Source organism: Diachasma alloeum, unplaced genomic scaffold, assembly GCF_001412515.2.
Source record: "Diachasma alloeum isolate Michigan unplaced genomic scaffold, Dall2.0 Dall_scaffold_00295, whole genome shotgun sequence".
In the NCBI taxonomy this organism is placed as follows: Eukaryota; Metazoa; Arthropoda; class Insecta; order Hymenoptera; family Braconidae; genus Diachasma; species Diachasma alloeum.
In genome coordinates, this window is record NW_021680434.1 from 1230536 (window position 1) to 1255875 (window position 25340).

General features: G+C 37.5%; 5 protein-coding genes across 7 annotated transcripts in view; all 5 read right to left on the reverse strand.

Annotated features, from left to right (window-relative positions):
- Nucleotides 1-375: 375 nt before the first annotated feature.
- Nucleotides 376-3331, reverse strand: LOC107039274. 2 transcript variants are annotated; one of them, XM_015258800.1, is made up of 5 exons: nucleotides 3310-3331; nucleotides 2373-2428; nucleotides 2110-2305; nucleotides 1107-1144; nucleotides 376-1041 (listed from the first exon to the last, which is right to left on the reverse strand). In XM_015258800.1, the coding sequence occupies exons 2-5, from the start codon at nucleotides 2425-2427 to the stop codon at nucleotides 803-805; spliced, it is 528 nt and encodes a 175-aa protein (XP_015114286.1). In that variant the 5' UTR covers nucleotide 2428; nucleotides 3310-3331; the 3' UTR covers nucleotides 376-802. The 2 variants fall into 2 exon arrangements, with proteins under 2 accessions (XP_015114286.1, XP_015114285.1); XM_015258799.1 differs by lacking the exon at nucleotides 3310-3331 and adding an exon at nucleotides 3263-3304.
- Nucleotides 3332-3708: 377 nt separating this feature from the next.
- LOC107039250 (WEB family protein At5g16730, chloroplastic) lies at nucleotides 3709-8455 on the reverse strand. 2 transcript variants are annotated; one of them, XM_015258772.1, is made up of 3 exons: nucleotides 8290-8455; nucleotides 4547-5787; nucleotides 3709-4441 (listed from the first exon to the last, which is right to left on the reverse strand). In XM_015258772.1, exons 2-3 carry the CDS (start codon nucleotides 5785-5787, stop codon nucleotides 4366-4368), a joined length of 1317 nt encoding a protein of 438 aa, XP_015114258.1. In that variant the 5' UTR covers nucleotides 8290-8455; the 3' UTR covers nucleotides 3709-4365. The 2 variants fall into 2 exon arrangements, with proteins under 2 accessions (XP_015114258.1, XP_015114257.1); XM_015258771.1 differs by having other exon boundaries at nucleotides 3709-5787.
- Nucleotides 8456-8618: 163 nt separating this feature from the next.
- LOC107039244 lies at nucleotides 8619-12447 on the reverse strand. The gene is given in 2 exon segments (XM_015258763.2): nucleotides 8619-10546; nucleotides 12291-12447. A coding segment is annotated over 1 exon segment (1068 nt). The 5' UTR covers nucleotides 12291-12447; the 3' UTR covers nucleotides 8619-9478.
- A 3355-nt stretch (nucleotides 12448-15802) lies between these two features.
- Nucleotides 15803-18192, reverse strand: LOC107039243 (myosin heavy chain, clone 203; the record flags this gene model as incomplete). Its single annotated transcript, XM_015258762.2, is given in 2 exon segments — nucleotides 15803-17871; nucleotides 17981-18192. A coding segment is annotated over 1 exon segment (1284 nt). The 3' UTR covers nucleotides 15803-16587.
- Nucleotides 18193-22134: 3942 nt separating this feature from the next.
- The window catches only part of LOC107039237 (nucleolar transcription factor 1-B), an 8675-nt gene continuing 5469 nt past the window's right edge, over nucleotides 22135-25340 (reverse strand). Inside the window, exon 2 of the mRNA XM_015258754.1 lies at nucleotides 22135-24933. Coding sequence (XP_015114240.1) covers nucleotides 23200-24933 — 1734 coding nt within the window. The 3' untranslated portion in view covers nucleotides 22135-23199. The remainder of the gene's footprint in view (nucleotides 24934-25340) is intronic.

The window sequence follows — 25340 nt, forward strand, 5'->3', positions numbered from 1 at the left end:
AAGAAGTATGCGAAAATATCCGCCGGAACTCTCCGAGGAATTAAAATAAAAATGATAACGGCATTGAGCGAATTAGACGGTATTTAATCGGAGTTCTGAGTTGTGTATTTTTGAATTTTCTCTGAGATAGTTTGTTTTTATCATCTCCTCGGAGATATAATTTTTTAGTCAATATTCTTGAGATACTTGAGTTTAGAAATGTTTTTTGAATTACGTAGTTGACTTCAGAAGCCATCGAAATGAATTCAGTAGCGAAGTGCTAAAACGGTACCAGTCAATTTTGACTATTGACCAGTTCCCCATGAATATCTCAGAATCTAAGGGAGATAGCAAAATTTTTCTTATAACCTTTTTTGTAGAGCCGATTGAGAGCTACAACAAATGTAACTACGAAAATTTCGCTATCTCCGTTAGATTCGGAAATATTCCTTAAAAACTCAACTGGGAGGTAAGTCAACTTAAATCGTTTCACTACTTTGCTACTGAATTTCATTTCAGAAAATATTTTCCATTTCGGGAAAATATTGTTTTCACTTCCTTCTGCTTTAATATTTTTTTTTCTCTAACAGAAGAAGATGGAATAAATCATGTTCTATTCCAATTTATGTATGCATTGGATCGAAACACAAATTTTCTACCAATTTTTTTAAACAAATATTTCTCTAAATAAGTTTTTATATCTTGGAATATTTTGCATAACTTTGGGATGAGTTTATACTGTTTTCTCAGTATTTGAACTGTCTTTAGCTTCATTATCTTGGCCCAGTGAGAGTGAAGAGAATGAAGAAGACATTCCCATGTTTCAAATGGCAGCATTAGCTTGATTTCTCCAGATGGGTGGGGCTAGCTCGTCAAGTCGACGATCCAGGAAACTCACGCAGTTGGAGATGTGGGAGACAGTGTCCTCGAATGCCTTCATCTGACTAGTCGTGAGATTCGGAATTGCTTGCTCCACTAGTTTCACTCGATTATCGAGATTGTAGAAGGAGGAGCGAAGAGCTTCTATGTAGTCCGGGAGAATTGTGCGTCCTTCCACTGGGCCTGAAACGAAATCAGTCAAACTATTAAATGAATTTGCAGAAAATTTTTGGAATGAAAATACTTACAAAATTGGTGTACAGCTACGACATCAATTATGAAAGGCCTGAAATTTCAAAGAAGTCAATCAACATTTAATGAATTCAACGAATTTATATTTAATATTTTTTGGAAGTAAAATCACCAACAAATGGCAACAGAGAATTTTGCACGGCCAGTACATCCTCAAAAACCTGAGAAGAAAGTTACCGTGTTGAGTGTTTTCACTGAATTCATTTGATTTAATTTTTCTTTCGAGCTAATCAAGCTCTTGAAAGGTTCCATGAGACACTACTTGATCGATAACTAAATTATTGAGCTTTTTTTCATTAGAAAGCTCGATACAAAATTCACCAAAACATATTCATGCATTCGCTAATTATCTGGGAAATGAACAAAACCAAGGAAATTTCAAGAGGTTTTTCTATATGGAAGACATTTTGTAGAGATCTCGTAATAGTCATTCCTGACAGCATTCATTGAGATTATGGAATAAAGAATGATTAAATGAGTTTTGTGAACTTGTGTCATTTTACGAAGCTTCCATTTGGAAGCAAAATCACCAACAAATGGCAACAGAATTTTGCACGGCCAGTACATCCCCAAAAACCTGAGAAGAAAGTTACCGTGTTGAGTGTTTTCACTGAATTCATTTGATTTAATTTTTCTTTCGAGCTAATCAAGCTCTTGAAAGGTTCCATGAGACACTACTCGATCGATAACTAAATTATTGAACTTTTTCTCATTAGAAAGCTCGATACAAAATTCACCAAAATATATTCATGCATTCGGTAATTATCTGGGAAATGAACAAATCCAAGGAAATTTCAAGAGGTTTTTCTGTAGTGAAAGACATTTTGTAGAGATCTCGTACTAGTTACTCCTAGCATCATTCATCCAGATTATGGAATAGAGAATGATTAAATGAGTTGTGTGAATTTGTGTCATTTTGTTTCTCAATTTAATTAATCTACTTTCGTCCCTGCGAGAATTCTCTAAACAAACAGATTGATTCCGTTAAAAAACAGATACTTCTCTCTAGTGGATCCATTAATCAACGTTGACAGTGGAACGAGATTGTTGTCATGTCTTCGAATCTTTAACACCTTGGTCCCATCATCCTTGGCATCGATCCACCGGAAAATGGAGGCCCTCAGTTCGTCAGAAACGATGTTGGGGGTGAGGGTAAAAAGTTGGAGATTCGTCTGGAGATTTGCCTGCTCCGATTCTAAAATCAAGAGCCTTTCACTAATCTCTCCATCTTGCTGTCGACATTATTTGAAGATTTGACTTACCGAGCTTATCGTAACGTCGGATGAGAACCCACGTGTTTATTTCGCTCATTCCCATCCTATCGGAGTAAAAAACGATTTGTAAAAATAATCAGTGGATTTTTGCGGGAATGGAAGGAGTGATGGCAGTTTGACAATTGGATGGATTGGAATGATGAAGCGAAGTGGAGCTATCGTTTGTTTTGACAGGTCGATGTTGACGTTTATTGGGAACTGGGGTCGGCTCTTTAGGGCAACTTGGCTGAACTTGGCGGTCTATTCTGTACTTTAAAAAATTGACGGAAGAGGGCTACGAGTACCAAGAATCTCATCGAATAATTCCCTCTACATCTTTGTATAACATAAAAGTGACATTTACGGGTGGGGGTGTATTCAATTTCCATACGGATGGTGTGTGCTGATTTTAGTAGTTTCTTTCTCAATTGCGGTACAGAAATAGTATATTTCGTCATTAGGCCGAAAAAAGCTTTTCTGGCGAATATGAGGTTTGCAGCACGAGCCGAAGGCCAGGGCTGCAATCATATTCGTCAGAAAAGTTTTTTTTGGCCGTATGACGAACAATATTGTTTGTCATGACGGCCGTAGGCAGAGATTCACGGACGCGGAGCGGGTCCGCAATGACCCCCAAAACAATTGGGTTTTGAAGTTTACAGGCCGAGCCGAAGGCGAGGTCTGTATTCACATTCGTTGAAAACGAAATTTGTGCCCTTGTGCTCTAATGTACTATAATCTATGCGAACGGAAGGATGAGGGGTGGCTCAGATAGATTTTGAAATCCCCTCCCCTTGGCTAGAATTTGCAACTCTGTGTTATCATGCCCCCCCGCCTAATAAACACGTTATAAAATAAATTAAAACAAGGTAAAAATAATGATTATCTAAAGGTAATCATACGAAAATATATCCGATGCAATTCCTATCTTCTGTGCACTTTTGATTACCTAAAATAAAATAACAAGACTGGTCAGGCCGGTGAGGCCAGCCTGCCTACGACTACTGTCGACGTTACCGATCCGAGCAGGAAATTGACGCTACCGCCATCTCGTGGCATCCCCCCCTACAAGCTTCTATCATCATTCTTCACTAAAAATAATTTCATCCAATTGATGAATAACAATGCATTCAACGGTACCAATATGAATAAATATCTCATATATAAACTTTTATAATGTTTTTCGGGATCATTCCCCCTTTTCTAGCCCCAAAATCGACAATAAAAATCAACGACGAAACACCGTTGCTCCTGGATCACCAGGGATACTAAAAGGAAAAGGTGTGGCAATAATGAAAACACAGACTTGTAATTGCATGATTGCGTGAAACCATGATCATGGGTTTTTTTATTCAGTTTAATATTGAATGAGTACGGATAAACAAATTTGAAAAACGCTGACAGATCCCACTAGTAGCAATGTTATTAACTTGATTAATTTGTCAGTTGAATATTTCTCAACGTAAAAACAATGAAATGATCATTACAGAATGATCGCGAAATCCTCACAAATGAAAGTATTACTGAAAATAAAGAACTGTGCATTAGAGGTAATGTTTCTTCCATGATTTTTCGACGGAGGCGTAGTAACTAATTGGACATCATGAAAAAATAAATTGTAAAATTGTCCCTCGAAATATTTCTTCATCGACGAAGTTGGAATTCATTAACTGCAACTGTTAATAAACTCACAATTTTCGTTTGTTGACAAATTCATCAATTTGAGGAATTTTTTCCTTAAATAAATGATGCCATTCATTAAAAATTCCTATAAAACGTTAATCATGGTCATAAAAAACTACTTTAATTGTTAATAACTTGGGAACGGAATCTAGATTTTTTTGAAAAAATTAAAATAACGACTGACTGACATTCACTTTTTTCGAAAGGACTACCTGAAACTATAGATGAACAGATTCATGAACTTCGACTTCTGACAAATCTATCAACTTCAACTGTTGAAAAATCCATCAGTTTCAGCTCTCGATGAATCTATCACCTTCAACTACCCAAACTGTATCAGATGTGCATGGCATTCCATCATATGCTGTGTGATACTGTCCCTCCGTGCTAAGGGGCACCTGTAATGATCAGCAGAACATGTAGGACACTCGAAATATCCTTGATGATGTACAACCCATACATGATCCTCCATGTTCATTCTATTGGTCTCAGTCTTTTCGCACCTCATGCAGCTGTACTCGTCTCCATTGTCCATGTATTCATCCTGCCAATCAACTTCAAAGAATTTCTCATCTGAAACTAGAATTGAATGATTCCCCACCATGATTTCAACACTCTTCGTTCCTGACTCGGACATTGCTATCTCCATTTTCGTATCAATATCATCAGGTTGACTACCTGATGACGATTCATATCTGTCTGACACTTTACATGAAGAGTCGTCATCATCTGAATACGTAGACCCATCGTCAGTCAATTTTAGGTCAGATCCTTTGTTCTTCATAGCGTCTTGTCTCCCATCAGGCTCTTTTTGCAACTTATGGATCTCCCTTACTTCCTTTTCTTCCTGAGGACAACGCATCTCATCAGGCGAAGCAGAAGATTTATCACCATTCTGCTGCAGCTTAACCACCTGCTTTTCAACTGTCTCTGTATTCTCCAATTTCTTCTCCTGCAGCAATCCCATTTTCTTCACAACTTCGCGAAGATTTGAAATGGTGTTCTGGGATGATTGTAACTCGTCCTCCAGCTCCTGCATACGTGTGAGAACAGCTTTCTTCTCCAAAATTGCAGTTTTTTCTATCTTTATCTTCTGATTCGTAACGTAATTCAGCTCAGCACTGAGAAGTTCGAATTCCTTCTGAGATATAATGCTCTCTTCGAGCTTGTCTTCCAACTCGAGAATCTTCGTCTCTGCAATCCTCAACTTCTGTAGGGACTCTGTATCCTCCAGGGACTCCGGAAATTCTTCAGAGTTTGAGGGAATTGATTCTTTCAGTCTTGTATTTTCCTTTAACAATTCTGAAAATTTTTCCTCCATACCGATCACCATTTGGGACATCGCAGCTTCTGCAGATGTTTTGGCTTCGAGTGCCTCATGAGCACTTCTCACTGCTTTATCCAGATCCACTTGGAGTTGGTCTATCAGCTCTTTGTCTACTTTGATCTGAAGCTGCAGCATTATTCTCTCTTTATCGAAAATCTCCTCGATTTCTCTTCGTATCCTGTGCAACTGGGTTACAGTCGCTTCCGACTCGGACAATCTGACTCGGAGGGTCATGAGTTCTGTTTTTAAACATTTGTTTTCAGTCTCAGAGTTGGGCACAGAAACAATGCTTGGATTATTGGGGTTTGAGGAATTCGACGTCTCGAGTTTTGGACGCTTTGCCAGTGGTTCATGACATTCATGAGATAAAAATGGGGTTGATGAGGCCTGTGGGCGTTCAATGATACTTACATCCATCTGGAAATTTCATCTGTTATTGCTACTTGCTCGGAAACATTCATTCGCGGGGCCATTCATTTGGAAATCTGGTGACACAGTGATTGCTAATTTTACGTGATTCCAGGAAGATTTCCATGATTTCATGCAATCATTGATTTCATGTGATTGCCTGGGGTTTTTTGGGGATTTCGCGATTTCAAGTGATTTTAAATTTTCAATTTCATCTATTTCGTGAAGCAGGGTGAATGGAATAGGAGGGAATGGGGATAGACCCCTGAGGGAAATAAATGCATCATATTAATACAAGAAGGCTCAAGCATAAGAGTTACAAGGGGGGTAAATATAGAAATGAGACTATCAAGGTGAAGCCATGAGAATCAAATATATATATTTTTCATTCATTCCATTAAATATTTATTTCTACCGCAGTCAAAACATTCAACATCGTGTGAGAAATTCTCAGAGAATATCGATTGCTGATGTTGTATTTTTTTGTTTTTTTGTCTTCTCTCGCAGACAGTGTCTCTGTCGCTAATACGATGTTTCGATACTTTCTGAGGATTTCAGGAGGTCGCACAAGAAAATACACGTTTTTTTACCGATTTTATTTTTTTCTATGTGTAACTTAATACGTGTAAATGATCATACGCAGAAAAATACACCACAAATAAATCGAAAAAGTTTCTTTCTCGTTTATGTATTCGAAAGGGTCTCATGAGTTGCTGATATAATGATTTTATGATATTTTACCGATTGCAAGTAATTTCAATTGAAATTCCCTGAGATTAATGAAATCTCAAAATTCCACCGATTTCACTTGATTTCATAGGATTTCAGGTATTTGTGGCGTAGTGGCCATGTAGAAGGTGAGACGGAGGGGAATCTATTGTTCTCTCGCAGAAAACCAATCACTGAACAAAAAAAACGATACTTCAATTACAAATTTTCAATCTATTTCGACCGTTGTTGTGTTCGAAACATGTTTTTAATAATTTTTCTTTTTTTCCCAAATATTTCAAGCCTTCTTTCATTTTTCTAGTTTGTCTTTTGGATAATTGGAAAATAATTAATATGAATAGAAAAAGTGACAACGACGTGCCGTTCGAGGTATAAGTTGGCAGCACTGATTTACTCAGCTGTTATGTTCCTTCCCATAGCGAAATGTATTATCACAACTGCATTCATATTTGCCGCGCTTTCCCCTCCACAATTTCTGACCTCGACGTTGTCGCTATTCGCAAGATCCGATCAATTAGCCCCTCATGTATAGATATTCCAAATTTTTATTTTTTTCCTGATTGAAGTAGTTTTGAAGAAAATTGTGAGCTAATAAAAAACATTTGCTAGTTAGTACTTTTTTTAAAATAAATTTTTGAAAAATCACTCCTGAAAAAAAAGGCGCTATGGCGCTAATGGCGTGCAGAAGTCTTTAAAGATGACAAATGTCTCTAAAGATGATGTCTGTTTTCAATTGAAAAGCCCAATTGTGACAACATGGTCCAGTGGGGTCTAGGAGTCTCCCCTGGTTCAAAACCATCTTTAGAGGCCCTAGCACGTCATTTCTCGATCCGCTCTTTCATTTGAGCCCAAAAAAACATTCATATCTTGTCTGACATCGCCTTCAATTGAAAGCCCGAGTTGAAAACCCGAGTTTATAGCAAAGATGTCAGACAAGATATGAGTGTGTTTTTGGGCTCAAACGAAAGAGCGGGTCGAGAAATGGCGTGCTAGGACCTCTAAAGATGGTGTTGAACCAGGGGAGACTCCTGGACCCCAATGTTCTATACATACTCCTAGACCCCATTGTCCTCCTAGACAATGATGTCACAACTCTGCTTTTCAATTGAAAACAGATATCATCTTTAGAGACATTTGTCATGTTTAGAGGCTGTAGCACGTCATTTCACGATCCGCTCTTTCATTTGAGCCCAAAAAAACATTCATATCTTGTCTGACATCGCTGCTACAAACTCGTGTCTACAACTCGGGCTTTCAATTGAAAAAAAAAACTAAATTGAATGGAAAAAATTTGAAAAAATTCATGCCCAATCAGTATTATCTAGATTAGATTTCGCAAAATATTGATATTTTTTCAAACATTTCCCTCTTATAAATAAATAATAAAACTTATTTGCAAAACGGTGGATTATTTTTTATGAGTTGTCAAAAAAATTCTTGATTTTTTCAAATCTAATGAAAAAAAAACTCAGATTTTAATCGTTGATTGCAATGGAAATATTGATTTTCACATAAGACACTGGGGGAAATCCTGATTTTTAAACATTTGTTCTTTGAAAAATCAAAACGATAATTAAATTGAGAAATAAATTAGAATTCCGAATCTAATAGAGCTTTCTGCAATTTTTTTGCAGTTTCCAATAATCTTTGAAATTACCGTAAGGGTAGAGCTACCTTAATACCTTCAGTCTTGAATGGCACAGTGAATTCACTAATGAATGGCCCCGCATATCCATTCTTAACCTACCCAGTTGAATCAATGGCTGATGTTTTTGTACTCACCTTCAGATTCTTTTTTAGAGCACAGAACAGTCAATGTTAATTACATTTATGACGATCATGGATCAATAAAAGCTGGTGAATATTTCCGAAGGAAATTATTTTACTTTAGAATGGGTCTTGGATGACAGCAATCGAAGAGAGTAGTGAGGAGTAGGGAATGAAGAGAACGCACATCACCATTTGTGTCACGTGTCATGTGTCTGCGCATGCGTCATATTATGCGGGAAATATAAAAATGAGATGCATTTATTAATCACATACTATTATAATGTAAATTCATGCATTTTCATTTCTTGGGACTGATGAAAAAATAAAGAAATACTCATATAAACACTGTAATTTCTGCAATTTATTTGAAATTGGGTTGAATTACGTGGGAATTTTCTAAACACTTTTCTATGAAACTAAGATTATTTGAAATGAAATCATCAATGGATTCAGAGCATGGTTGGGGATATTTCGCAGATGGGAGTTTCAAATATTAAAAATATAAAGCAAAAATTGATAACGGAAAAATTAATTGCATCTATAAAGAGCAAAAATGAATGTGAGAGCGAAGATTGCGTTAGGTTGTCTCGTGCCATTCTGTGATTGGTCCGACGTTCCACCACCCTGTGATGTCATTAGTGATTTCAAAGTGTTGAAAATCTTCAACTTTCGACAATTAACTATTAATTACTATTATTTCTATTGCTTATAAACGGAAAATGAATCATTTAAGGCCAAACCTTGAGATCAAAATTTTTTAAATTCATGCAAATTCTTTGCTCGATAAAAAAAATTAAAAAAAAACGTCGTGTAATATTTTCTCCCAAAATCACTCATCAAGACAATTCAATATTCAACAGGATATGGAAGATCATTGTAATGTTTTGTCTTTCACTATTGAATTGAACAGCGCAAACAATTTTCAAAAATAAAATGAAATTCATGCATTAATGAATAAAATTTAAATACTGATATACTCCAGTAAAGTTTCACATGAACTACTCAACAAAAAAAATCAAAACATTTTTCCATCAAAAATAAAATAAAATTGTATAATCCTTGAAGCTTCTCAGAGTGTGGCATGCTGTTTCCTTACATGCCTGCTTAAATTGCTCCTACAGGTAAAACGCATTGGACAATGAGTGCAGTAAGGGCACTGAAATCTTCTATTATAATGTACAGGCCACACCTGATCCTGAGCTTAATGTCTCTTGCCAAATCGATAAGAGCATTTTTTACAAATCCATTCTTCCCTCGTGCGTTCGATCTTTTCAATCCAGTTCAACTTGATAAATTTTCCGCTTGTAGCTGTGGTATTCCTTTTTCCTATTGGCGTTACTTGCTGTGGTTCACATTTTGATCTGCCTGATCCTTCATTGACATGAAACTGAGTATCAAGAAGAAGATATTCTGCTTCTGAGGCTTGCAGTTCAAATGAAGAATTGCCATTACAAGCCTTACTTAGAAATGTGACATTATTATGTGGATCTGATGAGTTAGGCATCACCCCATCACCACCACCAGGTGATTTACCCATTGATTCGTGCTCATGTTGTTGAAATTTCTCAATGTCACGCTCCTCATCTGGAATACTACATCATTGTTCCTCCGCACCTTCATGACGTGACGAGATGGTGACTCTTGCCAGCCGCAATTCCTCTTTAAACTTGTCTGCACGTTTCGCGTTTGCTTGTAGTTTTTTCCTCTCGTAATAGGTGACTATATCTGGAGTCATCGTCTGGATTCTCACCCTCGTTTCCTTGAGTTTAAAATCCTTAGGCGTCAATTTCTTTCGAGGCATTAAATCATTGCCAAAGCTCTGACCACTTTTTCGAGGCAAAGGCACTGTTGACGTGCCTTCAGAGCTCGAATTCACAATCAAGAGTATGATTTCAGGCATTTGTTCAATTATGGGCTTCAGTTTGGCCACTAATTGACTAAACTTGAGGTTTGCTGCAGCCAATCCTTCGCGTGCCTCTTGGGCGTCTTTCGTTGATCTCCCCAAATCCTCTCGCAATTGTGCTATTGTCTCCTTATCCAATTCTGCCTGTCTCCTCAGTCGATTCTCTTCTGCAAAGAATTTGCGCTGGCGATACGAAAAATTTTCGAGTCGATTTAATTTTCTGCGGAGAACTGTGCATTCTCTCCTCATACTCTCAGCGTCCCAATAAGACTCAAGTGCATCAGAGTCAAGTCTCCGTCGTTTCGTAGGTGGCCCGTCGTCATCGAGCAGTGGAGATCGTGTACCGCTTTCTTCGTCCTCGTCCATCTGAAAAATTTCCTACGTCCTTTATCGTCATGAGATAGTGGGACGACATGAGCTTGTTTCAAAGTGTTATGGGTATCCCATAGATGATTAAGGAACTTCCGCAGTAAATTTTGGGGCTACGGAGTGGGGGAAAATATCAAAGGTTCCGACACTCCGCTGCATCCTTTGAAAAAAAAAATAATGAAATGACGAAAAGTTCATGGGTGGATTGAAATTTCGACGTTTAGGTTTCTTTATACTTATTATTCATGATTAATCAATTCCAAATGATTATTATTCCAAAATATGTTCATCCGAATTTTTTAACAAATAAAAATTTTCATGAGAGATTTGACAACCACGCATTTTTGTTCGATGCAGTTGGTATTCTTGTCTCCCGATAAAATCCTATACTGTACTATAGAATCTATAGTATATGCTTTGGCTGAGTTCACACGGTGGCCTCCGTCGTGCGCACTCTAACCTCCCTCAACGTTGCCATGTTCAGCCATCAGGGGAGCGATTTTGCTCGTTTTGTCGACATAATATCAAATTTCAACCAATCCTAGTTGAGTATTCCAGATCCAGGACTGTCATTGGTTGAAATTTACGATTTTATGTCGACATAAAACGGGCAAAATCGCTCCCCTGTTTACTCTAACGTAACTAAAATCCCAAACTATGCCAGACATTTTCAATAATTACAAATAATCCCTGTGGTGACGGCTAATGAACCTGTCGGGATATGTTCCTTAAATGTATACGGTTCTATACGTGAAGCATTTGAATTTTTATTCCATTGTCGATTATTTTTTTGTGATTTTTGAAAAAGTGGTGCCATGAGACTCTGTGTTAATGACACATTCTTCATATTTTCTCCTCAACAATCTACGTGGTTCAACGTCTGGTTCAACGTCTCTGCAGTCCATTTCATTCTACTCCCATATACTTACTGCGGGAGTTCCTTAATCTGATGATTTTTGTATGTGATCATTTTTTATACTCAAAAACAAGCAGGGCTCGAGCCTTTTCGACAAAAGCCACGTGGCAGTTACTTTTTGCGTCATTGGTCTCTTTATTTATTTTTATTTCTACCAATTTCATTGATAGTAAGCTTGCGAATGGATCCATAGGCAAGATCCATGATTCCCTATCCTTGTGACAGGCATACAATCGTCAAAAGAAGTTCGTAAAGAACGTGAAGTTGCATCCTGTATAAGTCTATATATGGGATGCAACTTCACGTTCTTTACGAACTTCTTTTGACGATTGTACAACCGTAATCACATGCTACAGGCCATCCACAGGAAATTATACAGCCTTCTAATGAAAATAGGTTTATACCAAAGGTTGAATATCTCCGAAATGGCTCGGCCAATTGCGCCTATCCAAAATACCGGCTTTCAGTATTGTAAGAGCTATAATCACACCAAATTTCAAATTATCTTAATTTTTTTTTGAAGTTATCGGGTGAAGTAATTTAAAAAAAAAGAAAACACGGCAATATCTCTAAAAATTTTGTATGAATGGGTATAAATGTTGTGATTAATCTAGATAGAGACGATCGAGACGAGTATTTAAAAAAAAAATTGGAATCGGTGCAGTAGTTTCTGAGATATTGAGGAAAAACTAAATTTAAACAAGTTGTCATATCTCAAGGCAATTGATTTTATTCAAGTCATCCCACTTCATCTTTCAGAACCAACAATCCCTAACCTCATTGAATTCGACAATGACAATAATTTTGTTTGAATTCTTTCATTACCTTTAGATTCTTCCGCTCAAACGCCAATTAATTTTTCCAAAATAGGTTTTGGAAAATTACTCTGTGGTGTTCAATATCTTGGTAGCTATTGCCGCCTCTTCAATTTTTCCCATGGCACGTGTTGGAAAAACAAAACTCGGCCATTTTTCATGGATCACCTGACGTCATGCGCATACGAATGCGCGTAAGGGGAATCGGTTGCACGATCGATGCTTCTCGAAGGGGGGTCGCTCAAGAGGGGAAGTACCATTTTTTATGGAACCAAGAAAGTTTCGTAAACGACAAATCGACGTTACCGACCTATTTAGCATTTTGGGGGACCGTTACAAATCAGGAAATTTGTCGATAGTCTTTTGTAGTTGGCAAATTCATGACATCATATGACTGTCACAAGAAGATCATTTTTTTATAATGGGATTATCTGAAATGACGGCCATTTTACATCTTTAATTCGCTCTATCATTGAGTTTCAATGAAAAATTTTATATAAGAAAATATTTAACTGACGCGAAGACCTAATCTGATAGATATCCATTGAAATATTGAATTGTATTTACATGAGTACTTTTGGGAGAGGCATTAAGGATTTGCTCATCCAATTCGCATAATGAAGCTATTCAGCAGTCTAACACACATGAAAAGATTTAATAGAAAAACCAAGCGCTTCCTCTAAGAAATTCTATTGAAGTTTTATTGGAATTTTATTGAAAAATTCGATTTTTTTGCGCCATTTCTATAGATTATGCATCATTACCATGTCGTTTCATTAAGAGATATTTAATAATAGGAAAAAACTCAACGGATATTGATTTTTCTACAGAAATTCTTGTGTGTAAGTTTTTCTCGCTGTATTTTTATTTATATCTCATAATAAAATCCACAAAAAAAAATTGAAAAATCATGCCAAAGAATTCTTGTAAAGTTCCAATAGAAATTCAATAGAATTTCTTAGAGAAAGCGCTAGATTTTCCACCGTGAATTGATTTCTAAAAAATTCATCAAAAATCGTATTGAATGTGGTCAATTTTAGTAATGGGTAAAACGTAAGATGAAAATTCTCGGCAATTTTGCATTGATTTAATCGGTAAAGAAATTCCCAATGAGAAAATACCTTCACTATTGAATTCGAGACAGCGAACGGTTTTGGAAAAATCCAAATAAACTTATTCATTCATCAATAAAATTGAAAAATTTAAGTATATTGGAATATTTGTTGTATTTCCAGGACTTTAGTGAAGTTCTACATCACTATCATACAAAAAATAATACAGAAATGTTTAACAACAGAAAATGTTTATGAAATGGTATGATTCTTATTTCTGAGGAAATTTGGGTTCCCTATAGGCAGATGGACGGCTCAGAATGGTATTTTTCCACTTCCTACACAAGATAAATTAAATTAATTTTTTTTGGCGATTTCGTTTTTCGCGATTATCGGAAACTATGAGAGATAGAGCCTTAAAACCTATTCCATTCGATTCCTGAGGAAATTTGGGTTTCCCATAGGCAGATGGACGGCTCAGAATTGTGTTTTTCCACTTCCAACGCCCTATACAAGATAAATTAAATTAATTTTCTTTGGCGATTTCGTTTTTCGCGATTATCCCGGAAACTATGAGAGATAGAGCCTTAAAACCTATTCCATTCGATTCCTGAGGAAATTTGGGTTCCCCATAGGCAGATGGACGGCTCAGAATTGTGTTTTTCCACTTCCAACGCCCTATACAAGATAAATTAAATTAATTTTCTTTGGCGATTTTTTTTTTCGCGATTATCTCGGAAACTATCAGAGATAGAACCTTAAAACCTATTCCTTTCGATTTCTAAAGAAACACCTCAGGTCGGGGCAATATGGTCGGGATCAAGTTGGTCTTGTCGGTGGCGTTCTCACTGGCCCATGACTTTCATGGCAGTTTTTATTTTTTTGTTACAGAGATTAAGGAATGAAAAAGGGTCAGTTGACGGGGAATGTAATTCTCCGTCGAACTGCCTTTTTTTCATCACTTAATCTCAATTAGGAGAGGAGAGGTGAATTTTTAATTCGCAGGTGAATGGTCAAAAGTCACTGTGCGCCGCGAAATATTTATTTTTCATACTGGCCCATGACTTTCATGGCAGTTTTTATCTTTTTATTACAGAGATTAAGGGATGAAAGAGGGTTAATTGATGGGGAATTTAATTCTCCGTCAACTGCCGGTTTTTTTCATCCCTTTATACTGGACATAATTCAGTACGTTCTGCGCATGCCCAGCGCCAAGGAGAGTGAGACAGGCTTCCTTGAAAATCTACCTCTCTCTGGCTCGTTTTCCGCTAACGGGCATAGCATGCCAATGCCCTTTCCAGTATTACTCTATTTCAGTGAGCGTGACAGACTTGCGAGATATCGATAGTTATCGACCTTAAGTGTAATGTACTATTTCATCACGCTGTGCGAAAAATTAACTTTTTAGTCACGCTTCGCGTGCCTAAAACGTCCCTTTTCCACACATTATGATGAAAAATATCATTCGATACTCGTGGTAAAAGTGTTTTTTGGCTCGTGGGAGGTTTATAGCACGAGTCGAAGGCGAGTGATATAATTGGGATATAATTGGGATTATATCACTCGCCTTCGGCTCGTGCTATGAACCTCCCACGAGCCAAAAAACTCTTCCGCACTCGTAACGAAATATACTATTTTAGAATTGGAATAGGATAGAATAGGCTCGCACTCATACTATTTTATGCTTAACGTAAAAAATATGAAGCAATCTCATAATTCTAGCTATTGATTCCAATCAACTTTGTTCGAAGAAAACTATAGTAAACCCAATTTAAAGAAAGTTGAATTATTCCATTTTCCTCTGACATAAATTATTTAGATAATTATGATTCGTTAAATTTATGTTTCATAGACTGCTATACAATTATCTTTTGTTTTTTAGGCGGGCTTCATAAAAATTCGACGCAAGACGATTGTACTCATGAAAACTACCTTACTTTTTCCATTCGTTCGAAATATCCGCCACTATCGATCACTTTATAGACTAAACTTACATAGAAAAATCTAGTGAATCCATTCTTGGGCTTCTATTAATAGTATATTTCGTTACGAGTGCGGAAAAGTTTTTTGGCTCGTAAGAGGTTTATAGCACGAGCCGAAGACGAGTGAGATAATCCCACGAGCCAAAAAACACTTTTCCCACGAGTATCAAACGATATTTTTCATCACAATGTGTGGAAAAGGGACGTTTTATGCACGCGAAACGTGCCTAAAAAATTACTTTTTCGCACAGCATGATGAAAAATATTGTACAGCTGCTAAATACAAAACAATCAGACTAAATCTTTCTATAATTGATTTAGAGTGGTATATTATGTAAGAATGTAAGTGTGTAATTACGTAAGCATATAATGATGTAAAGATGATAATCAATCTGGTTGATGGTGATCAGTATAATTTATTCAGAAAATGAAAATGTAAAGAATGACCATAAGTTGTATTAAAAAAACAATTACTCTACGGACAAACATAAAACTGACAATACAAAATTGAAAAAAACAATCTATTTTTATTATTATCCCATGAAGTTCAAGTAACACAGGTAAGCATAACACCATTTATTGAACGATCAAAGAATTCCGTTGCATTACTAGAAAGTTTATCTGCAATGAACATCCAACTCGCCCACTATAACTCACATCAAGTTGATCTATTCATTGAGACAGTAGAAATTCGATATTCGGTGCTTATCGAAATGAATAATCCTATAATCATCACTCCATAATCGCAGCATTCGCACATATGGAAGTATAATTGAAAACTACGAATAGAATTTCATCCCCATTATAAATAAAAAAACGAAAATCTGTATCGAACGGAACATTTCCAAGTTCTCAGGAGTTTAAGTTTGAAATAACCCATCGAAAATGATTCTCAAAGACTTTTACCACAAGCGCAGCTGCTAAATGGCTGACATGAAAGAAATGAATCCTTAACTGTCTCCTACCGCCATTTCCCAATAGCTGATAAATATGCCGACTCCTACTATCGATTAATCTAGCGATTCCAATCATTGATAAGTTCACCAACCCCAGCTATTCGTGAATCTATCAACTTCAACTATTCGTACTAAAACAAATAAGGACGAGCTCTCTCATTATGTTGTGTGATACCGTCCCTCCGTCCAAGGGAACATGGACAATCATCAGGAGAGCACGTGGCTCACTGGAAGTATCCACAATAATATGTAACGCACACACGATCTTCAATGTTTATTCTATTGATCTCACTCCTCTCCATCATCCGTGAACTTGTTCATCCGATCAACTCCGAAGGATTTCTCATCCGAATGGAATGATCCCCTACCATCATCTCAAGACTCTTCGTTGCTGCTTCTTGGCCTACAATCTCCTCATGATCTTCAACTTCTCCACGTTCACTACCCGTTGATGGGTAATCTCTACCTAGAATATTGCACAAATCATCATATGAACAAGTAGACTCATTGTGTGTCGACTCGAGGTTAGATCCCCATTTGTTTACGTCCTCTCGTGTGTCCTCGAGCTCTTCACTGTTCTGCTCCAACTCGTAGATACTCGTCAGTGTATCAGCCGCGAAGACAAAGGCATACGTCAATTGTTGCGGTTCCTGTATAGCATAGACATATGTCTCTTGAGGAGACATAACGTTTGTACCAGTGGGAGATTGATTTCCACTCCTTTCGGAGTCATATTCAGGACTCTTCGAATATAATTCCTCATTCTCCTGCTGCATAGCCACTTGCTCTTCAACTCCCACTGGAATCTCCAGTTGTTTCTGCTTCAGCAATTCAATTTCTTCTACAAGAGTTGAAATAATGTTTTTGGAGGATTGTAACTCGTCTCCCAGCTCCTGCACACGTGTAAGCAGTTGTTTCTTCTCAAGACCCGCAGTTTCTTCTGACTTCAACCTCTGATCCGTGGCTTGTTTCAGCTCAACATTGAGAAGGTAAAATTCCATCTGAGATATCATGTTGTCTTCGAGCTTTTCTTCCAACTCGAGAATCCGTTTCTCGGCAATCTTCAGTTTCTCCAGAGACTCTGTATCCTCCTGGGACTTTGCAGATACTTCCGAGTTGGAAGGAATTTCATTTTTCAGTCTGGTATTTTCGATCAACAATGCTGACATCTCTTCCTCCATTCTTGTCTTTATTTCGGAGAATTTGGCTTCTGCGGACCTTTTGGCTTCGAGTGCTTCATCAGTTTTTCTCATTGCTTCATTCAGAGCCACCTGCAGTTGGTCTATCATCTCTGTCTCCACTTTCGCCTGCCACTGCTGCATTGTTTTCTCTTTTTCGAGAAGGTCCTCGATTTCACTTCGTATCCTGTGGAGTTGTGTTATGGTCGCTTCAGACTTTGATAATCTTACTCGGAGGGTCATGAATTTTGTCTTCAGATGTTCGTATTCGGTCTCAGTATTGAGTACAGAATCGATGTTTGAATTATTGAGACTCGAGGGACTCAATATGTCGAGTTTTTGCCGTTTTCGCGGTGGTTCATCATCTCCAGGTGACAATGGGGATGATGAGGATTGGGGGTGAATAATACCACTTATATCCATCTGGAAATTTAAATTGTCATTATGATTACTATATATTTGTTCGAGCACAACGATTCCTAACCTATGAGGCATCAATGACCGATGCTTCAACTCTATTTATTGCACTCACCTCAAGATTATTCTTTGAAGAAGCAGAAAATAACTAATTGTGAGATATTTTAGCGATAATTTCGGATTAATTTTGGTGGTGGCTTGAAGCCGATGAAATGTTTTTCTATTCTTGATGTGAGGCCAATAATCGAGGAGAATGTACTTGGCCATTTGTCCTACTGGGCCATAATGTTTATATACTGTAGGACTGGCGAGATTGTTCCACTGAGATGAGTGGTGGGGAAATGGGAGTTCAATGCATAACCTACAATTCCCAGTGGAACTCTTTTGCCTGCCCTACTGTACATTGGTTCAGTTCTCGGGGTTTAAGTGACCCCAAGCCAGAATAAGTATCCCATGTAGAGATGCGAAATGACCGTCATTTCGTGATTGTGTCATATGACCAAAAAATGACGGTCATGTGACGTCCCGAAATTTCTAATGCCAAATGACGGTCACATTCTTTTGTGACCGTCACAAAGAATTTTTGACCGTCAAAAGAGTAAAATAGTAATTTCCGTTACCAAACCATCTATATAGGTGCAAAATGACCGTCATAGATATATTGTTTTTTGTGACGATCATATAATTTCTACATAATTGACATCGTTTATTCGTCCAATTTATTATTGATTATCAATTATTGTTTATTATAAGGTTCTTATGGAAGACTCGAAATGTATGTGTACAACTGTACAACAGCTTTTTTTAATTATAAAATTATGAAACATGTGCTTATTACATATATTTTTGCATACTCATGAGAGAATGATTACACTTTTCATCTTTGGAACAAAATAAACGAAGTCAGGAGTTCTAAATACTAAAGTAAGTAAACAAAGTCAAGAGTTCTAGTTAATAAAAAAAAAATAGATGAATAAAAAAGTGTTTCATCTATATAGAGGTAAAATGACCGCACTCATTTGGCAGACCCACTCCGGCTGTTCATTTTATTTTTCTTTCAGGTAAAATTAATAATAATTTGTGTAAAAAAACCATCAGTATATTCATAAATGATAATCTGGTCGGTTTCAGCGAATAAATCAAATCACAAGGATTACATGGTCTAAATGAATGTATGCCAATTTCCAAAATTTGACTTCCAGTTGGCAATGTTTAAGAGTTATTTGTTTATTTGTTATAAAAAAAATTAAATAAAGCATGTAATTAGCCTGAACATTATTAAAAATATGACTTGAAATTTTGCGTTGCCGTAGTTGATAGCAAATCGTTTGTAGATAATGAATCAGGTTGTCTTAACGGTTTAAAAGTATTTTTATTTCCTCCTATCTAAAAAAAAGAGAGCACTGTCATGACGACCACCGCAAATGTCATGGCGCACTGCTCATGGGCACACTTTTGATGAGAATTTTTGGCGAGTTCTCATGTAAATTTTCATGAGGATGAGCAGTGCGGCTGCGACGGCGCTATTCAAGAAAGTGCGCGGGAATTACAAATCGGATTTCTAACCTCGGATTAGAGAAATAAGCATCGTATATACATACATTGAATACATCAGTGCCCATTTTCTACACAAGGATTTGTATATAATTATTGGAATGGAAAATTCCAACGAATTTTTCGAGGAAACTGACTTAATTTGTCATTTATTACCAAAAGAAATTGAAATCAACAAGAAAATTGAGTCGGACTCAGTTAGGTAAATAACTTGAAGGGGGTTGACTGGGTCAAATTTTGACCTTTGTGGGGTTCATACTAGGTGCGTCCCCCGTCGCGAACCCTGGAGGTAAATGTTAAGAAAGAGGGCCCTACCATCGATCCGATGGTTAAGTTTTCAGAAAGATCGGTGGTGGGATCCTCTTTCTTAACATTTACCAAACTTGATATTTACCTATCAGTATCCCAAGAAAATTGGAATTCCTATATTAGCTAATTACCAAAAGTCCTACCCCCGGCCCGGTACAACAAGGCCTATTCAACCTATTGTAACGGAGCTAATTTGGTCCGGGCGCTACGGTCACTCAAACAGGACTCTATTCGCCATCGCAAGGTAGATGTGGGAGCCATCAAGTGGTCTCTACACTAACTACTCTTGGCGGGTAACCAATGAGATCACTGGGTTCTTCTTGATCTCATTGGTTGAGCTTCGTCATTGGTCCCCTCCTAGGGATCTCATTGGTTGCCCCCCAAGAATAGTTAGTTTGGAGACCACTTGGTGGCTCCCACATCTACGTTGCGATCGCGAATACCCTTCCCTGCAGTAGAGGTACCTCTATTCCCTTCATGCATGAAGTGTAGGCTGACACAGCTTACAAATCTGGTGACAATTGCCAGACAGAGGGGATCGATCGCTCCGTTCTTTTCTCCTTACCTTCGGGTGGGAATCCCCTGTTTTATTCTTTCTTCATTATAATTTCTCATCTATGATGCGTATTCACTTTCATTTCAGAATATCATTACATGAATGATGGATATTTGCGAATGAATTTGCTCAGATTGACATAGACAAATTAGATTCAACTCCTAATCAAGAGTTGATTCATTGCATTCAACATTGTCAACGTATTGTCCGGTAATGGTTAATTGGAAAATTTGTACATATTAATTTTCGAGGTCTAATACGTGAACTAACGAATTCTAGAATCGTGGACGTAATGCAAAGTGTCTACGGAGTTATTCGAATTCAAATATATTCAAGTGCGGAAAATAGTGATATTTTTTATTTATTGATGAAATATGAACGCTAACATTGGCTGACACCAACCCCGTTGATCTTCAGGTCTAAAACGATTACTGCAAACAATAAAACTCTTGGCAATTTTTACATCGTTTTTTTCAACATATTGATCCATTTTTCTTGTATTTCTGGATTTGCAGGCAATCTAAAAGTAGAATATGAAAACTATCTGGATCAATATAAATATTTCAGTCAATTTTTGCATTTGGATGAAAAGGTAATCTTATTTATATATCATACTTATGGAAAGTGAGATCTGCAGTGAAAACTGATCGTTCAACACTACACAAACAACAAGAATTAACCATTCTAATATTTTTTCAATTTTTCCAACTGTCGCAAACCATAATAACGGAAAAAACACATTAATTTGTTGTAAAACGATGGTAAAATGTTTTTCCCCGGTTTCCACTGCACACTTGAATTTTTACCCCCACCCTACAGCATCTCTGCTCCCCACTCACATCACTGCTCAACAAGGATAGGTAGGCACCGGGAGTATCTCTCCCTGGCTAAGCCTATGCAGCTTTCCTTTCCACATGCGCAGTTTAGGTGTAATACGTCTATGGTATTACGCTCACGCTTATTCGAGATTTTCGAGATATTTCGAGATCGATTTCCTTTCTCCTTTTTGCAATAGGATAGGAATAGGATTACGATAGGATGTTGACAAACATGTAAATGGTTCATTCCACAGAAAACTGTTCAGTCATTTAGTGCCATGTTTCCGATTTTCTCAATTTTTTTGTTTTAGTACCTCAGCGAATACGACCCTGTGTAAAATTTCAGCCCCTTAACTCGATTATCGACCGAGATTTTTGACATTTCGTGATTTACGCTTTTAATCTTTCAATTTTCTTTGCACTTGGAAATATGCTTCGCATAGAAAAATATTCAATACTTTTTTTTTGAAAAATTCTTACCTTTTCAGCGAAAAAATAATGATTCTTCACCTGAAGAAGAGATATTACGATGAAAATCGCTCATTTCATAACGTTCCCCAAACTTTTCTCATTTTTTTTCATCGAGAAGATGATATTTTTTCTAGTAAAATAACTATGTTCAAAAAACGCAATCAGTGTCAATTTGATGAAACATTGACAATCACCTTTCTTCACTACAATTTTGCTTGAATCAGTCTAGTACTCATCGGGCTATATTTTAACCAATTAAAGTTAGCAGAAGACATTACCACACCTGAAGGATGTTTGAGTTTGATCTCGATCTCTGGAGTAAAGAGCATATTTTCGCTTTGACCCGAAACGGAGACCATCAGTAAGTATTGTGTTTGGACATAACAGTTGAATTGAGAATATACATCAATCGAAAATCAAGTGGAGTTTTCACGTAAAAACGAGACGACTCCCCACGTGAAATTGGATTGCACTAACTCATTAATCCCAACAGATATTTCCAAACAGAAGGAGAGAATCATTAATAGCTTTTTTTATGAATTTATTCATTCATATGGAAAATACAAGTCGTAAGGAAATATTTCGCAAAACCTACATGTTTTGAGTGATATACATAGTTAAATATAACGCATATGATAGCAAATGTAGAATGAGTAGTGCACTAGGCTTCAAGTAACTCTTCAGCGAGTAATCCGTTTAAAAATACTTCATAAGATGTTATTCAATGGAGTGGAATAAGTAAGTAGCAAACAAAGGACTGAACAGTAACATAAATGCCCCAGTAGCTGAACGTTCAGATAGCAGTCCACCGCGAAAAACATTATAACGTAATTAATGGAGATTCGTTATTCGACCACGTTCGACATCACTACGTTTTTTACAAGCTGTTGTCGATTATATTTGGTGATAGTTGACCCTGGACCGCAAGACAACAACTGGATAGAGGTATAACATCATAACGTTAGGCTTACGAGAAAATCTTCAGCATGTGTCAATTTGTCTGACTGAATAGGCAACAAAATCTAGCGAATATTCAATTGTAGAACTAAATATATTCATCAGATACTCAAAAACGTTTTAGTACTGAGACAGCGTCAAATGCCGGCCTATTAATCTTGCCAAGTTGAGTTTACATACCTTTATAAAACAAGTTCATCTTATAAAATGATACTGATCAGTGTTGTAAGTAAAAAATCTCATAATGCCTTGTAATGCCTTTCAAAATAATGAGATGAAAAAATGACAGTCATGACATGTCGAAACCTTAAAGTATATCTTTCAAAAGAACTGAATGCTGAAATTAATCTAGAATTTTCGGATATTTATAATGTCAGTTGGATGATGTATGAATTAAAAAAAATGTTATTCATTTTGCATTCAAGTCATCAACAATCAGTAAATGGGAAATGGGTTTGTTTGTTAATAATTTGGAATAGAAATCTACGAAAATTCATACATAATCTAACAGCCATAATGAATGTCCTACGAAAATGTTGAATCACCGTCGTGATTGTTCATATGAAGCCCCTCAATAACAGGCAAGCGCATCAGCATAGGGAATCCACACCGTTTACGCTTGTCTGATATTAAGCTATCCATATGACGTTTCATCCTTTAATATTAAAATCAGCCTGCAACTTCAGCAATTTCCGTGTCTTTGTTGGGAATCAGATGAGGATGTACTCTTTGCATGTGGCTAAGGAAACTACTTCTGAACTTGAGAGAAGAGGATTTATGAATACAATAAGGACAGCTAAAGTTTCCTCCATAGTGGCCAGACCATACGTGATCCTGTATTCGCTCTTTCCTCATGGCAACGATGGAACACTTCTTGCATGACCATTCGTTCATTGACTTTCGACTGTACTCTTCAGTCCAATCGAGTTCATGGAATTGTCGACTTGAGGATAGTACGAAATATTGTTTTCCGACAGCTACTCGGAGGTCGTCAGTTTCATTGAGCGAGAGGTTTTCATCTTCTGTTTCAGCTGATTCCAGATGAGAGTCATCTTCTGGTGATTCAGCTTCACAATCATCATTATCGTGATGCGAATCTGGAAAGGCCTTTTCGCCGGATGCCTCTGGGTCATTCTCATCGTTATTCGAAATCGAGGCATCTTGTTCAGTTGAAAGCTCTGACACAGAAGCTTCGCTATTATCCATGGCTTGAGATGGGTCCTCATCATCTGTGGTTGATGCTAGCGGATCTCTCTCAACACTTGACTCTGAAGAAGGAAGATATTCTTTGGAGGCTTCAAATGAAGCTTCTTCGCCATCATCTTGGCCCGATCGTTTGTCCTCACTCACGCCAGACTCCATCAGCGTCGATCTAGTCTTTCGTGGTATTATATTTTTAACATTTTGAGACTTCCTCTTCGAAGGATTCCTCTTCTCTTGTATGACATCACCTTCAGACATCAATTTCTCTGACTTCTGCGTGCGAGAGATCGCCTTCAAAGCTTCTGATGTGGTGACAGACTTCCTCGATTTGCTTCTACGAGGTTTTATGAATGTTCTATCAGCTTCCTCCTCCAGTACTGCCTCTGTACTCTCATTATTTTCTTCTCCACCGAATTGTTTCTTCATCGTAGCTGTCTTTTTTTTGGGATGTGACTTCTTCCCTCCAGTTCCACGAGCAGAGGAGGCAGCAGCTTCAAGCTGTTTCACATGTTTCGCTTTTGTTTCAGGTTTTCCTGCCGAATCGAACCTCTGAATTACAACGCTGACCTTTCTGATTTTAACAGTAGAAAAGTTCAATTCTTCTTTTGGCACGGAATCCTTCTGCATTGTTTCATCAAAGCGGCTCAGTTCATCTCCTTCAGCATTGTCCTCCTCTCGGGTTCCCTCGTCACTCTTCTGGGGCGATGACACTGCAGTTCGAGCAGAATTGGAGTGAATCGTGTCCTCTTTCAATCCAGCATTTTCGATCAATAGTAATGCAATTCGTTGCTCCAATGCAGTCTGCACTCGGAAAAGCTCGGCTTCTGCTGCTGCCTGGGCTTCACGAGCTTCATTAGCCTGCTGCATAGCTCTTTCCAGATCCTCCTGAAGTTGTATTTTCGTCTCCTTTTCCATTTGAAGCTTCATCTCCAGGATGTTCTTCTCATGCTCACATAATTCTTCTATTTGTTTTCGAATAGTATGTTGTTGAGCAGCGGCGGCCTCTGTCTCAGACAATCTCTTGCGAAGGGCTGTGAGTTCCCTCATATATCTTGATTCTGGCTCTGCTTGGTGCATAGAGACATTGCCTGAGGTGTTAAAGCTCGATGAGGTAGATGCCTCGAGTCGCTGGCGTTTTGCAGGTCTCTCGAGACTTGCAGGTGATGGTGAGCCTGAACTCTGAAAGCTATCGCCGTTCATCTGAAAATTGCAATTCTTCTTTATTTAGAGAGAAGCAGATCTAGGGGAGAGGGATCAAATAAACCGTCTTCACTCTAGCTACTGTGACGGTATCTGTAATCCTCGATCACTCGTTCAACGAACGCGGCGCCGCCCGTTTTAATTTTTTCTATATTTTAGCGTGTTTCTCGACACTTAAGGATTCTGAAAAAATTAGAGTTCCTAGTTCAATTCTTTTATTAAGCATTGGCGTTATCGGTTTTTTTCTCGAAAAATTTGTTTAGGTAAAAAAAAAATGAAACTCGAACGGACAGAAAAGCGGTGCCGCGTCGCCCGCTGTGAGTGAGTAGATCCGATCAATTAGCTCCTCATGTATAGATATTCCAAATTTTTATTTTTTTCCTCATTGAAGTAGTTTTGAAGAAAAT

Coding starts and splice junctions, on each gene's coding strand:
- LOC107039250 (XM_015258771.1), bottom strand. CDS start 5,787: ATGGATGTAAGTATCATTGAACGCCCACAGGCCTCATCAACCCCATTT.
- LOC107039274 (XM_015258800.1), bottom strand. CDS start 2,427: ATGGGAATGAGCGAAATAAACACGTGGGTTCTCATCCGACGTTACGAT. Junction 2,306..2,372: donor CCGACGTTACGATAAGCTCG/GTAAGTCAAATC, acceptor TCTTGATTTTAG/AATCGGAGCAGGCAAATCTC. Junction 1,145..2,109: donor AATGGATCCACTAGAGAGAA/GTATCTGTTTTT, acceptor TTGAAATTTCAG/GCCTTTCATAATTGATGTCG.